The sequence below is a fragment of the Cherax quadricarinatus genome, chromosome 35, assembly GCF_038502225.1.
Source record: "Cherax quadricarinatus isolate ZL_2023a chromosome 35, ASM3850222v1, whole genome shotgun sequence".
Classification (NCBI taxonomy): Eukaryota; Metazoa; Arthropoda; class Malacostraca; order Decapoda; family Parastacidae; genus Cherax; species Cherax quadricarinatus.
This window is the reverse complement of record NC_091326.1, coordinates 17,526,789-17,539,306: the sequence shown is the minus strand read 5'-3', so window position 1 is coordinate 17,539,306 and position 12,518 is coordinate 17,526,789. Positions and strand designations below refer to the sequence as shown.

Sequence of the window (12,518 nt, the reverse complement as noted above, 5' to 3'; positions counted from 1 at the left end):
TAACCTCAATATTCGCTTAGTGGACAAATGTGACATGCAGATTGGGTTTGCTGATTGTGTACACAAGAGTTATAAGTGGTATATGAAACTTTTTTCCATCTTCTTGATATTTCCATGCTAAATGCTTATAACATATACAAGTTGAGGACCAACAACAAACCAAAATATGGTGAATTTTGTTTGTCAGTCATCAGACAAATAATCGCCAAGTACCAAGGAGCAACACCTGCAATAGACCAGCGCCCACGAAATTACCAACACACGCCATCTTGTTTGAGGCCTGGTGATCACTACCACCCCATACAACTGCCTCCTACTGCTTTCAAGGAAAGTGCTCAAAACAGGTGTTTTGTATGTGGACATACCACAAAACGCCCACAAACACACAGAGACACTCATTTTGTGTGTGAGGATTGTCAAGTACCACTCTGCATATACCCATGTTTCAAAGAATTCCACAAGCTGCAGCAGTTCTAGGAAAGTGTTCAGTGACTGTACATCTGTATATATATTATGGAACAATAGTAATAAACAATGTTTTGTATTGTTTATTTGTGTAAACAAGTTTTGTACACAATCTAATAGTGATAATGTTTGTTCAGTTATTGTGTTGTAAACAATGAGTGTATATTTGAACAATGCACCTTACTTTGGTCTCACAGGCCACATAAGTTACTTAGAAAAGAAAAATATTGGAAAATACAAGAAACCTTCGAATTGGAGTAAATAAAAGAATACCGGGTGGGCGGCATTCACTGCTGTTGCCATACGCTGTTCATTTTCTGCCAACTTTGCGCCTCTGTATCTCAGAAAGTACTGATGGCAAAAATTTTTTTTAGGCTTAAAACACTCAGTAAAATAATCCTAACATTTTGGTAAGAAAAAATATTTTTTTTTTCAAATATTTTGGGACATAGAATGACAGTTTCAGAAAGGGGCCAGCAACAGTCAAAGGGTTAAGGGTTAAACTTACCCCATACATCTTCAACCCCATTGCCTATACTCACACTAGCCTATCTGTCCTCCAACAGTTGTTATATCTTACTCTAACTGCCTCCTCCTTTAGTTTATAAACCTTCACCTCTCTCTTACTTGCTGCTTCCATTTTCCTTGTATCTCATCTACCTTTTACTCTCACTGTAGCTACAACTAAAAAGTGATCTGATACATCTGTGACCCCTCTATAAACATATGCATCCTCAAGTCTAACCAACAGTCTTATCTATCAATACATAGTCCAACAAACTAATGTCATTACGCCCTATATATTTTGTATATTATTTATCCTCTTTTTCATAAAATGTGTTACCTATAACCAAACCCCTTTCTATACAAAGTTCAGTCATATGCTCCCCATTATCATTTACACCTGGCACCCCTAACTTACATACCACACCCTCTCTAAACGCTTCTACTTTAGCATTTAGGTCCCCTACCACAATTACTCTCTCATGTGGCTCAAAAGTTCCTACACATTCACTTAACATCTCTCAAAATGTCTCTCTCTCCTCTACACTCCTCTCTTTTCCAGGTGCATACACACTTTTTATGATCCACTTTTCACATCCAACCCTTAATTTAATCCACATAATCCTTGAATTTATACATTTACAGGTCTCCCTCAACACTCGTGTTTTCAACTTTCGCGGGCTTCACACATTCGCGAATTCCCAACCGCCAAATTCCCAGCCTCCAGATCATATTTAAGTTTCCCGCCACCTGCGAGTCCCTACTACCCTCCCTCCGACCCCCGCAACTGGCAGCCAGCCCTCCCACCAGTGTGGCGAGTGTTTTGTTTGTTCATTATTTGCTAGTAAACTACAGTATAAATAATGTAAACCCATTCATGACTGCAATTGGAATGGCTATTCGGACAGGTATTGGACGGTGACATCATGTGTTTACTCTTGAACACAGCAAAGAATCAAACATTTCTGCTACTGCTAATAATAACAATAGTAATAATAATAATAATAATAATAAATACGATAGAATTGAAGAAGGAAATTGTACAAAAATACGAGGGAGTGGTTGACACATCATCAGTGTGGCTTTGTTTATGCTGGAGTGAGCATTAGTCTCCGTGCTCTTCCAAACATTTCACAATAATTCGTTGTTTGGTTCTTGTAGATTGAGTGCGACTGGAGTGGTAGAGGCAGTGGTTGAGGAAGTGGTTGAGGCAGTGGGTGAGACAGTGGTTGAGGCAGCGGTTGAGGCAGCGGTTGAGGCAGCGGTTGAGGCAGCGGTTGAGGCAGCAGTTGAGGCAGCGGTTGAGGCAGCGGTTGAGGCAGCGGTTGAGGCAGTGATTGAGGAAGCAGTTGAGGCAGTGATTGAGGAAGCGGTTGAGGCAGTGATTGAGGAAGCGGTTGAGGCAGTGATTGAGGAAGCGGTTGAGGCAGTGGTTGAGGAAGCGGTTGAGGCAGTGGTTGAGGAAGCGGTTGAGGCAGTGGTTGAGGAAGCGGTTGAGGAAGCGGTTGAGGCAGAGGGTGAGGCAGTGGGTGAGGCAGCAGTTGAGGCAGCGGTTGAGGCAATGGTAGAGGCAGTGGTATTTAATAACATACATGTTATAATAATAATAATAATAATATTAATACATATTGTTAATAATATGTATTATTATTATTTATAACATGTTATTAAATACCGCTGCCTAAACCGCTGCCTCTACCAGTGCCTCACCTGCTGCCTCAACCCATTGCCTCAACCACTGCCTCAACCACTGCCTCTACCACTGCCTCTACCACTGCCTCTACCACTGCCTCTACCACTGCCTCTACCACTGCCTCTACCACTGCCTCTACCACTGCCTCTACCACTGCCTCTACCACTGCCTCTACCACTCAATCTACAAGCACCAAACACAATGAATTATTGTGAAATGTTTGGAAGAGCAGAGACTAATGCTCACTCCAGCATAAACAAAGCCACACTGACGATGTGTCAATCACTCCCTCGTATTTTTGTACAATTTCCTTCTTCAATTCTATCGTATTTATTATTATTATTACTATTGTTATTATTAGCAGTAGCAGAAATATTTGATTCTTTGCTGTGTTCAAGAGTAAACACATGATGTCACCGTCCAATACCTGTCCGAATAGCCATTCCAATATGCAGTCATGAATGGGTTTACATTATTTATTTTTTTTATTTTTTTTTTTTTCAACAAGTCGGCCGTCTCCCACCGAGGCAGGGTGACCCAAAAAAAGAAAGAAAATCCCCAAAAAGAAAATACTTTCATCATCATTCAACACTTTCACCACACGCACATTATCACTGTTTTTGCAGAGGTGCTCAGAATACAACAGTCTAGAAGCATACACATATAAAGATACACAACATATCCCTCCAAATTGCCAATATCCCAAACCCCTCCTTTAAAGTGCAGGCATTGTACTTCCCATTTCCAGGACTCAAGTCCGACTATATGAAAATAACTGGTTTCCCTGAATCCCTTCACTAAATATTACCCTGCTCACACTCCAACAGATCGTCAGGTCCCAAGTACCATTCATCTCCATTCACTCCTATCTAACATGCTCACGCACGCTTGCTGGAAGTCCAAGCCCCTTGCCCACAAAACCTCCTTTACCCCCTCTCTCCAACCCTTTCGAGGACGACCCCTACCCCGCCTTCCTTCCCCTATAGATTTATATGCTTTCCATGTCATTCTACTTTGATCCATTCTCTCTAAATGACCAAACCACCTCAACAACCCCCCTTCTGCCCTCTGACTAATACTTTTATTAACTCCACACCTTTTCCTAATTTCCACACTCCAAATTTTCTGCATAATATTTACACCACACATTGCCCTCAAACAGGACATCTCCACTGCCTCCAATCGTCTCCTCGCTGCTGCATTTACCACCCAAGCTTCACACCCATATAAGAGTGTTGGTACTACTATACTTTCATACATTCCCTTCTTTGCCTCCATAGATAACATTTTTTGACTCCACATATACCTCAACGCACCACTCACCTTTTTTCCCTCATCAATTCTACGATTAACCTCATCCTTCATAAATCCATCCGCCGACACGTCAACTCCCAAGTATCTGAAAACATTCACTTCTTCCATACTCCTCCTCCCCAATTTGATATCCAATTTTTCTTTATCTAAATCATTTGACACCCTCATCACCTTACTCTTTTTTATGTTCACTTTCAACTTTCTACCTTTACACACATTCCCAAACTCATCCACTAACCTTTGCAATTTTTCTTTAGAATCTCCCATAAGCACAGTATCATCAGCAAAAAGTAACTGTGTCAATTCCCATTTTGAATTTGATTCCCCAAAATTTAATCCCACCCCTCTCCCGAACACCCTAGCATTTACTTCCTTTACAACCCCATCTATAAATATATTAAACAACCATGGTGACATTACACATCCCTGTCTAAGACCTACTTTTACCGGGAAGTAGTCTCCCTCTCTTCTACACACCCTAACCTGAGCCTCACTATCCTCATAAAAACTCTTTACAGCATTTAATAACTTACCACCTATTCCATATACTTGCAACATCTGCCACATTGCTCCTCTATCCACTCTATCATATACCTTTTCTAAATCCATAAATGTAATAAAAACTTCCCTACCTTTATCTAAATACTGTTCACATATATGCTTCAATGTAAACACTTGATCTACACATCCCCTACCCACTCTAAAACCTCCTTGCTCATCCGCAATCCTACATTCTGTCTTACCTCTAATTCTTTCAATTATAACCCTACCGTACACTTTTCCTGGTATACTCAGTAAGCTTATTCCTCTATAATTTTTACAGTCTCTTTTGTCCCCTTTCCCTTTATATAAAGGGACTATACATGCTCTCCGCCAATCCCTAGGTACCTTCCCCTCTTTCATACATTTATTAAACAAAAGTACCAACCACTCCAACACTATATCCCCCCCAGCTTTTAACATTTCTGTCATGATCCCATCAGTTCCAGCTGCTTTACCCCCTTTCATTTTACGTAATGCCTCACGTACCTCCCCCACACTTACATTCTGCTCTTCTTCACTCCTAAAAGATGGTATACCTCCCTGACCAGTGCATGAAATTACTGCCTCTGTTTCTTCCTTAACATTTAAAAGTTCCTCATTATTTATACTGTAGTTTAATAGCAAATAATGAACAAACAAAACACTCACCACACTGGTGGGAGGGCTGGCTGCCAGATACGGGGGTCGGAGGGAGGGTAGTAGGGACCCGCAGTGGTCGAGGAAGTGGTGGAGGCAGTGGTATTTAATAACATACATGTTATTAAACCATAACGTGTATGTATTTAGTACAATTTACGACATTTTCATGTATTTTATGATTGTTCATGGTTCAACAAGTTAAGGAAGCAGTATTGTATTATATTTCCCTACAATATATTGGGGCACCAAACATTTGCGATTTTTCAACATTCGCGAGGCTCTTGATCCCCTAACCCTCGCGAATGTTGACGGAGACCTGTATATTCCCTCTTCTCTCTCCACAACTGATCCTTCAACATAATTGCTACCCTTTCCTTAACTCTAACTCTCTCAGATACTCCTGACTTAATCCCATTTATTTCTCCCCACTGAAACTCCCCTACCCCCTTCAGATTTGTTTCGCTTAGGGCTAGGACATCCAATTGCATTTCATTCATAACATTAGCAATCATTTCTTTCTAATCATCCGCACACATTCAAACATCCCAATTTCATAGTTTTTCTTTTCTTTGTTTTTAGCAGTTTTTACAGAAGAAGGGGTTACTAGCCCATTGCTCCAGGCATTTAGTCATCGCCTACGACATGCAGAGCTTACGGAGGAAGAATTCTGTTCCACTTCCCCATGGAGATAAGCAGAAATAAAGAAAAACAGAACTAGGAAGAAAATAGAAGAAACCCCAGAGGGGTTAGTATACATATGCTTGTACATGCATGTGTAGTGTAAGCTTTTAACATATTAGGTAATAAAACATCAGCCTAAGTTGAGAGACCTCTCTTAAAACCATGGTTCTTGTTCTTATATTACTTTCTGTTACATTTTTAAATCATATTTTCTGATGCCTATATATGCATGATGCAGACTGCAAGGTAATATTGTACTCACTTTGATTGGCTGGCAGTGACCATTAGTCTTCTTGTGTCTGGCACACGGCACTTTTTAGTAATGGGGAACAAATGCGGATATTTCATCGTTACTTCTAATTTACCATCTTCTCCCTAGAATACAAGAAATGGCATACATTACAACTGAAAAACTAGTAATGTATTACATACATTACACATACAGTGGACCCTCGAATTTCGCGATTAACCCTTAAACTGTCCACACGTAGATATACGATGATGTGCGACAGGCTCCAAACGTAGATCAACATTTTATTTTTCATTCCGTCAAATTTGTTGTGATAGGCCTGAGTCACCTAGACGTGAAAGAATGGGTCTGTGCACTCAGTGTGCGCACTATGAAAAAAATCTGGGAGCACTTAGTACCTTGTGGGAGCACCAGTTCAACCAAGCACCAGCTAGAGCAAATATCATGGCAAACACCAAGGATTCACTGATGTCATGTCATATTAACACTCACATTTTAAGAGGAAAATAAAAATAGGTTAGATAAATGCATGAGTGGGTGTGGATGGGTGTGAGTTGGACCTGACTAGCTTATACTACTAGGTCAGATGTCATGTTTCTTCTTTCAGTGGGTGTGACCTAACTAGGTGGGTCATTGGTCTAAGCTGGGGGGTGACATGGACCTGCTTTGCATGGGCCAGTAGGCCTGTTGCAGTGTTCCTTCTTTCTTATGTTCTTATGTATTCGACTGGCTAGCTGGCTGGCTTTGGCTGTCTGTATCTGTCTATATCTCTGTCTATCTGTATATATCTGTATCTGTATATATCACTCTCTATTTGTATCTGTCTCTCACATGTACCCATAAATACAATTATATATAATGTAAATTACCTAGGATAACCCAAAAATTCCAGGCCAAGTGCTATACAGTGTTTGTAGATATAAGACATAAATAAACATGATGCACATAATAGCAGTGTCACTTGCTCAGCAATCAGGGAGCGGCACATACACCACAAACCAACAGGTTTACTAGCCGCTCTGCGACAGAGACAAGCAGATGGAAGGACAGATACACACAGGCAGACAAAGACAGATAAGCAGAGTTAGACAGATAGATGTACAGATAGACTGGCAGACATACAGAGACATGTTTGTGTGCAAGAGTAAAAACATATAAAGACAAGGTTCCCCCCTCCAGCAGTGCACATTCATCAAATGTCACTTACCTGACCCTTGTCATAACACCAGTCAAGGAGTTTCATACTCCAGAGTGTCTAAAACATTGCTGGGACCTATAAATACTTTGTATATATTTCTAGATAATAGTAAATGACCAGGGAAGATAAAAATGTTCACCTGTCAATGTGTTTGTTACAATTTGAGTACTATTTCAGTACATAATATTAGTGTCAGAACAAAGATTGGCTATAAAATCACAAGAACTATTATGAATTGTAATTATCAGAACATAAAAATTATATAAATTGAAATAAAAACGAGGAAAAAAGGTAAATCGGCAACACTTCTGCAAGCGGCAGGACTGGACGTTGCCGTCAGGTGAGCATCCGGAGCCAACTTCACTGTCTTATATCTTGGTAAGTACTGTTCCTAGGGGGTGTGTGGACCAGGTGTTTACAGTGAAACATATAAGTGAACAGTATTTAGATAAGGCTAAAGAGGTCTTTGTGGCATTTATGGATTTGGAAAAGGCGTATGACAGGGTGGATAGGGGGGCAATGTGGCAGATGTTGCAAGTGTATGGTGTAGGAGGTAGGTTACTGAAAGCAATGAAGAGTTTTTACAAGGATAGTGAGGCTCAAGTTAGAGTATGTAGGAAAGAGGGAAATTATTTCCCAGTAAAAGTAGGCCTTAGACAGGGATGTGTGATGTCACCGTGGTTGTTTAATATATTTATAGATGGGGTTGTAAGAGAAGTAAATGCGAGGGTCTTGGCAAGAGGCGTGGAGTTAAAAGATAAAGAATCACACGCAAAGTGGGAGTTGTCACAGCTGCTCTTTGCTGATGACACTGTGCTCTTGGGAGATTCTGAAGAGAAGTTGCAGAGATTGGTGGATGAATTTGGTAGGGTGTGCAAAAGAAGAAAATTAAAGGTGAATACAGGAAAGAGTAAGGTTATGAGGATAACAAAAAGATTAGGTGATGAAAGATTGAATATCAGATTGGAGGGAGAGAGTATGGAGGAGGTGAATGTATTCAGATATTTGGGAGTGGACGTGTCAGCGGATGGGTCTATGAAAGATGAGGTGAATCATAGAATTGATGAGGGGAAAAGAGTGAGTGGTGCACTTAGGAGTCTGTGGAGACAAAGAACTTTGTCCTTGGAGGCAAAGAGGGGAATGTATGAGAGTATAGTTTTACCAACACTCTTATATGGGTGTGAAGCATGGGTGATGAATGTTGCAGCGAGGAGAAGGCTGGAGGCAGTGGAGAGTCATGTCTGAGGGCAATGTGTGGTGTGAATATAATGCAGAGAATTCGTAGTTTGGAAGTTAGGAGGAGGTGCGGAATTACCAAAACTGTTGTCCAGAGGGCTGAGGAAGGGTTGTTGAGGTGGTTCGGACATGTAGAGAGAATGGAGCGAAACAGAATGACCTCAAGAGTGTATCAGTCTGTAGTGGAAGGAAGGTGGGGTAGGGGTCGGCCTAGGAAAGGTTGGAGAGAGGGGGTAAAGGAGGTTTTGTGTGCGAGGGGCTTGGACTTCCAGCATTCATGCGTGAGCGTGTTTGATAGGAGTGAATGGAGACAAATGGTTTTTAATACTTGACGTGCTGTTGGAGTGTGAGCAAAGTAACATTTATGAAGGGGTTCAGGGAAACCGGCAGGCTGGACTCGAGTCCTGGAGATGGGAAGTGCAGTGCCTGCACTCTGAAGGAGGGGTGTTAATGTTGCAGTTTAAAAACTGTAGTGTAAAGCACCCTTCTGGCAAGACAGTGATGGAGTGAATGATGGTGAAAGTTTTTCTTTTTCGGGCCACCCTGCCTTGGTGGGAATCGGCCAGTGTGATAATAAGATAATAAAATACTGTTCCTAAAAAATACCTCTTTAATTTAAAAACGTTTTTTTTTATTTTCCAAAGTATTCGGAGTGCCACACAGGTGAACATAGATCTACGTTTGGACAGTTTAAGGGTTAATCCGTTCCAGAGAGTCTACTGAAAGTCAAAATTCATGAATGATGAAACCATTTTCCCTATAAAAAATAATGGAAATCCAATTAATCTGTTCCAGACACCCAAAAATATTAAAAAAAAAAATTCAAGTTAAATAAAGATTTACATACAGAAAACAACGAGAAGTCAAGTACATACATACATAAAATAATAACAACATAACACTTACCTTTACTGAAGACTTCTGGGTGGATGGAAGATGGGAGGAAGGGAGAGAAAGAAGGTACACTGTTTGGAAGGAGAATCCTCTTCCATAAAGACTTCAGGTACCTAGCCCTCTTCTGGAGCTACTTCTTTTCTTTGTTTTTTAATGGCACTGGGACCAGCTTGAGAGTCACTGGACCCCTGTAGCATAAAATATCTGTCCAGAGAGCTCTGTTTCTGGCATTTCTTTAAAACATCAATAAAATGGGACACAACACTGTCATTGTACATGTTGCCAACATGGCCTGCAACAGCTCTGTCAGGGTGAAATTCATTCATAAATGTTTGCATCTTTGTCCACATTGCACAAATGTCCTTAATCTTTGAAGAAGGCACCTTCCCCCATCTCTCTTCCTCCTCCTCTGAAGCAATTTCCTGAGCTGTGGTCTGTTGCTGTTGCAGATAAAGGTCTTGTAGTTCTGTAGTGGTTAGCTCTTCATTGTGGTCCTCCACCAACTCTTCCACATCCTCCATCTAACCCCATGGAATTCCCCAATGCCACAATGCTTTCCACAACTGGCATAGGCTCCTCAGGGTTAGCCCCAAACCCTTCAAAATCCCTCTCTTGTACACATTGTGGCCACAATTTTCTCCAAGCAGAGTTCAAAGTCCTGCAAGTCACTCCCTCCCAAGCCTTGCCTATAAAGTTTATGCAATGGAGCATATTGAAGTGATCTTTCTAGAACTCTCTTGAAGTGACTCTCTGAGGTCACTTCAAAGCACTTTTGAAACAATGCTTTGGTGTATAGTTTTTAGAAGTCTGAAATGATCTGCTGATCCATTGGCTGGAGGAGAGGAGTGGTATTAGGGGGCAAGAACTTCACTGTGATGAAATGAAACTCCTGCACCACTTGCTCTTCCAAGTCTGGAGGATGAGCAGGAGCATTGTCCATTACCAGGAGGCACTTGAGTTCCAATTTATTTTCCAGAAGGTATTTCTTCACACTGGGGCAAAATCTTCATTGAACCAATCAAGGAAAATGTCCCTCGCAACCTATGCCTTACTGTTGGCCTTCCACATCACACACAAATTAGCCTTGGCAACACTGTTTCTTGAACACTCTGGGATTTTCAGAGTGATACACCAGTAAAGGCTTTACTTTGCAATCCCCACTAACATTACTACAAAACATGAGAGTTAGCCTGTCTTTCACAGGCTTGTGTCCTGGCAATGTTGTTTCCTCCTGCGTGATGTAGGTCCTCTTTGGCATTTTCTTCCAAAACAGGCCTGTTTTGTCACAAATGAACATTTGTTGGGGTTTGAATTGTCAAGTCTCTATGTACCCCTTGAATTCCTGAACACATTTTTCAGCCGCTTTTTTGTCAGAACTGGCAACCTCGCCATGCCTTACCACATTGTGTACGCCACTACACTTCTTAAATCTCTCAAACCAGCCTTTGCTGGCCTTAAAATCACAAACATCAGCACTTGTTGCAGGCATTTTCTTTACGAGATGGTCATGCAACTGCCTTGCCATTTCACAAATTATTGACTGCATAACACTATCTCCTGCTAACTGTTTTTGGGTAATCCACACTAACAATAACCTCTATACTTCTTTGAGGATGTGTGATCTCTTTTTTGTCAGCATATCTACCCCTTTTGCAACAACAGCTTCCTCGATTTCCTTTCCCTTCGCCATGATCGAAGTGATGGCTGAATGGGGTTTGCCATAAATCCTGGCAAGCTCTGAAACATGTAATCCACTTTCACATTTTTCAATGATTTCTTTCTTTAATTTTATCGTATTACCTACCTGGAGGGTATTCCGGGGATCAACACCCCTGCAGCCCGGTCCACAACCAGGCCTCCTAGTGGATCAGGGCCTGATCAACGATGCTGTTACTGCTGGCAGCACGCAATCCAACGTACGAACCAAAGCCCGGCTGATCTGGCACCGACTTTAGGTATCTGTCCAGCTCCCTCTTGAAGACAACCAGGGGTCTACTGGTAATGCCCCTTATTGCTGGTGGGAGGCTGTTGAACAGTCTTGGGCACCAGACACTTATTGCATTTTCTCTTAGTGTACCAGTGACACCCTTACTTTTCACTGGGGGTATGTTGCATTGCCTGCCGAGTCTTTTGCTTTCGTATGAAGTGATTTCTGTGTGCATATTAGGGACCAGGCCCTCCAGAATCTTCCAGGTGTAGATTATGATACATCTCTCTTGCCTGCACCCCAGTGAGTACAAGTCTAGTGCTTCCAGATGTTCCCAGTAGTTAAGGTGTGTGATGGAACTCATACATGCAATAAAAGTTCTCTATATCAGCAATTTCATCTGCATTGAATGGGGATGTTAATGTACATCAGTATTCCAGCCTAGAGAGGACAAGTGATTTAAAAAGCATCATCATTAGCTTAGCATCACTTGTCTTGAATGTTCTTATTAGCCATCCTATCAATTTCCTCACAGATGTTAAAGTGGCATTGTTGTGGTCCTTAAAGGTGAGGTCTTCGGACATTACCACACCCAGGTCCATCACATTACGTGTACTTTTCCACTCTATTGTGTAATTAGAGTTTGTAGTATACCCAGTCCTAGCTATTATTTCCTCCAGTTTTCCATAATGGAATAGTTGGAATTTGTCTTCATTGAACATCATATTGTTCTCTGTTGCCCATTGGAAAACTTGGTTTATATCTTCTTGGAGCTTTGCCGTGTCCTCAATGGATGACACTTATGCAGATCCTAACATTGTCTGCAAAGGATGACACAGTGCTATGGTTTACATCTCTATGTCTAATATGAGAATGAGGAACAGGATAGGTGTGAGTACTGTGCCTTGTGGGACAGAGCTCCTCACTATGGCAGCATCTGATTTAACTCTGTTTACCACTACTCTTTGTGTGTGATTGATTAGAAAGTTGAAGATCCATCTGCCTACTTTGCCAGTTATCCCTTTAGCATGCATTTTGTGTGCTATTACACCATGGTCGCACTTGTCAAAGGCTTTTGCAAAATCTGTGTATACATCATCTGCATTCTGTTTGTTTTCCAGTGCATCTAAGACCATATCATAGTGGTCTAGCAGTTGCGAGAGGCAGGAGCGAC

The 12,518-nt window shown here is 41.4% G+C and overlaps 1 protein-coding gene across 3 annotated transcripts in view; it reads right to left on the bottom strand.

The window, feature by feature from the left end:
- The window catches only part of LOC128695031 (thimet oligopeptidase), a gene marked incomplete at its 3' end in the record, with an annotated part of 205,504 nt that overhangs the window by 88,802 nt on the left and 104,184 nt on the right, over positions 1 to 12,518 (bottom strand). For all 3 annotated transcript variants that reach the window (XM_070091414.1, XM_070091413.1, XM_070091412.1), the window contains 1 exon segment: positions 6,102 to 6,214. In XM_070091414.1, the coding sequence (XP_069947515.1) occupies positions 6,102 to 6,214 (113 nt within the window).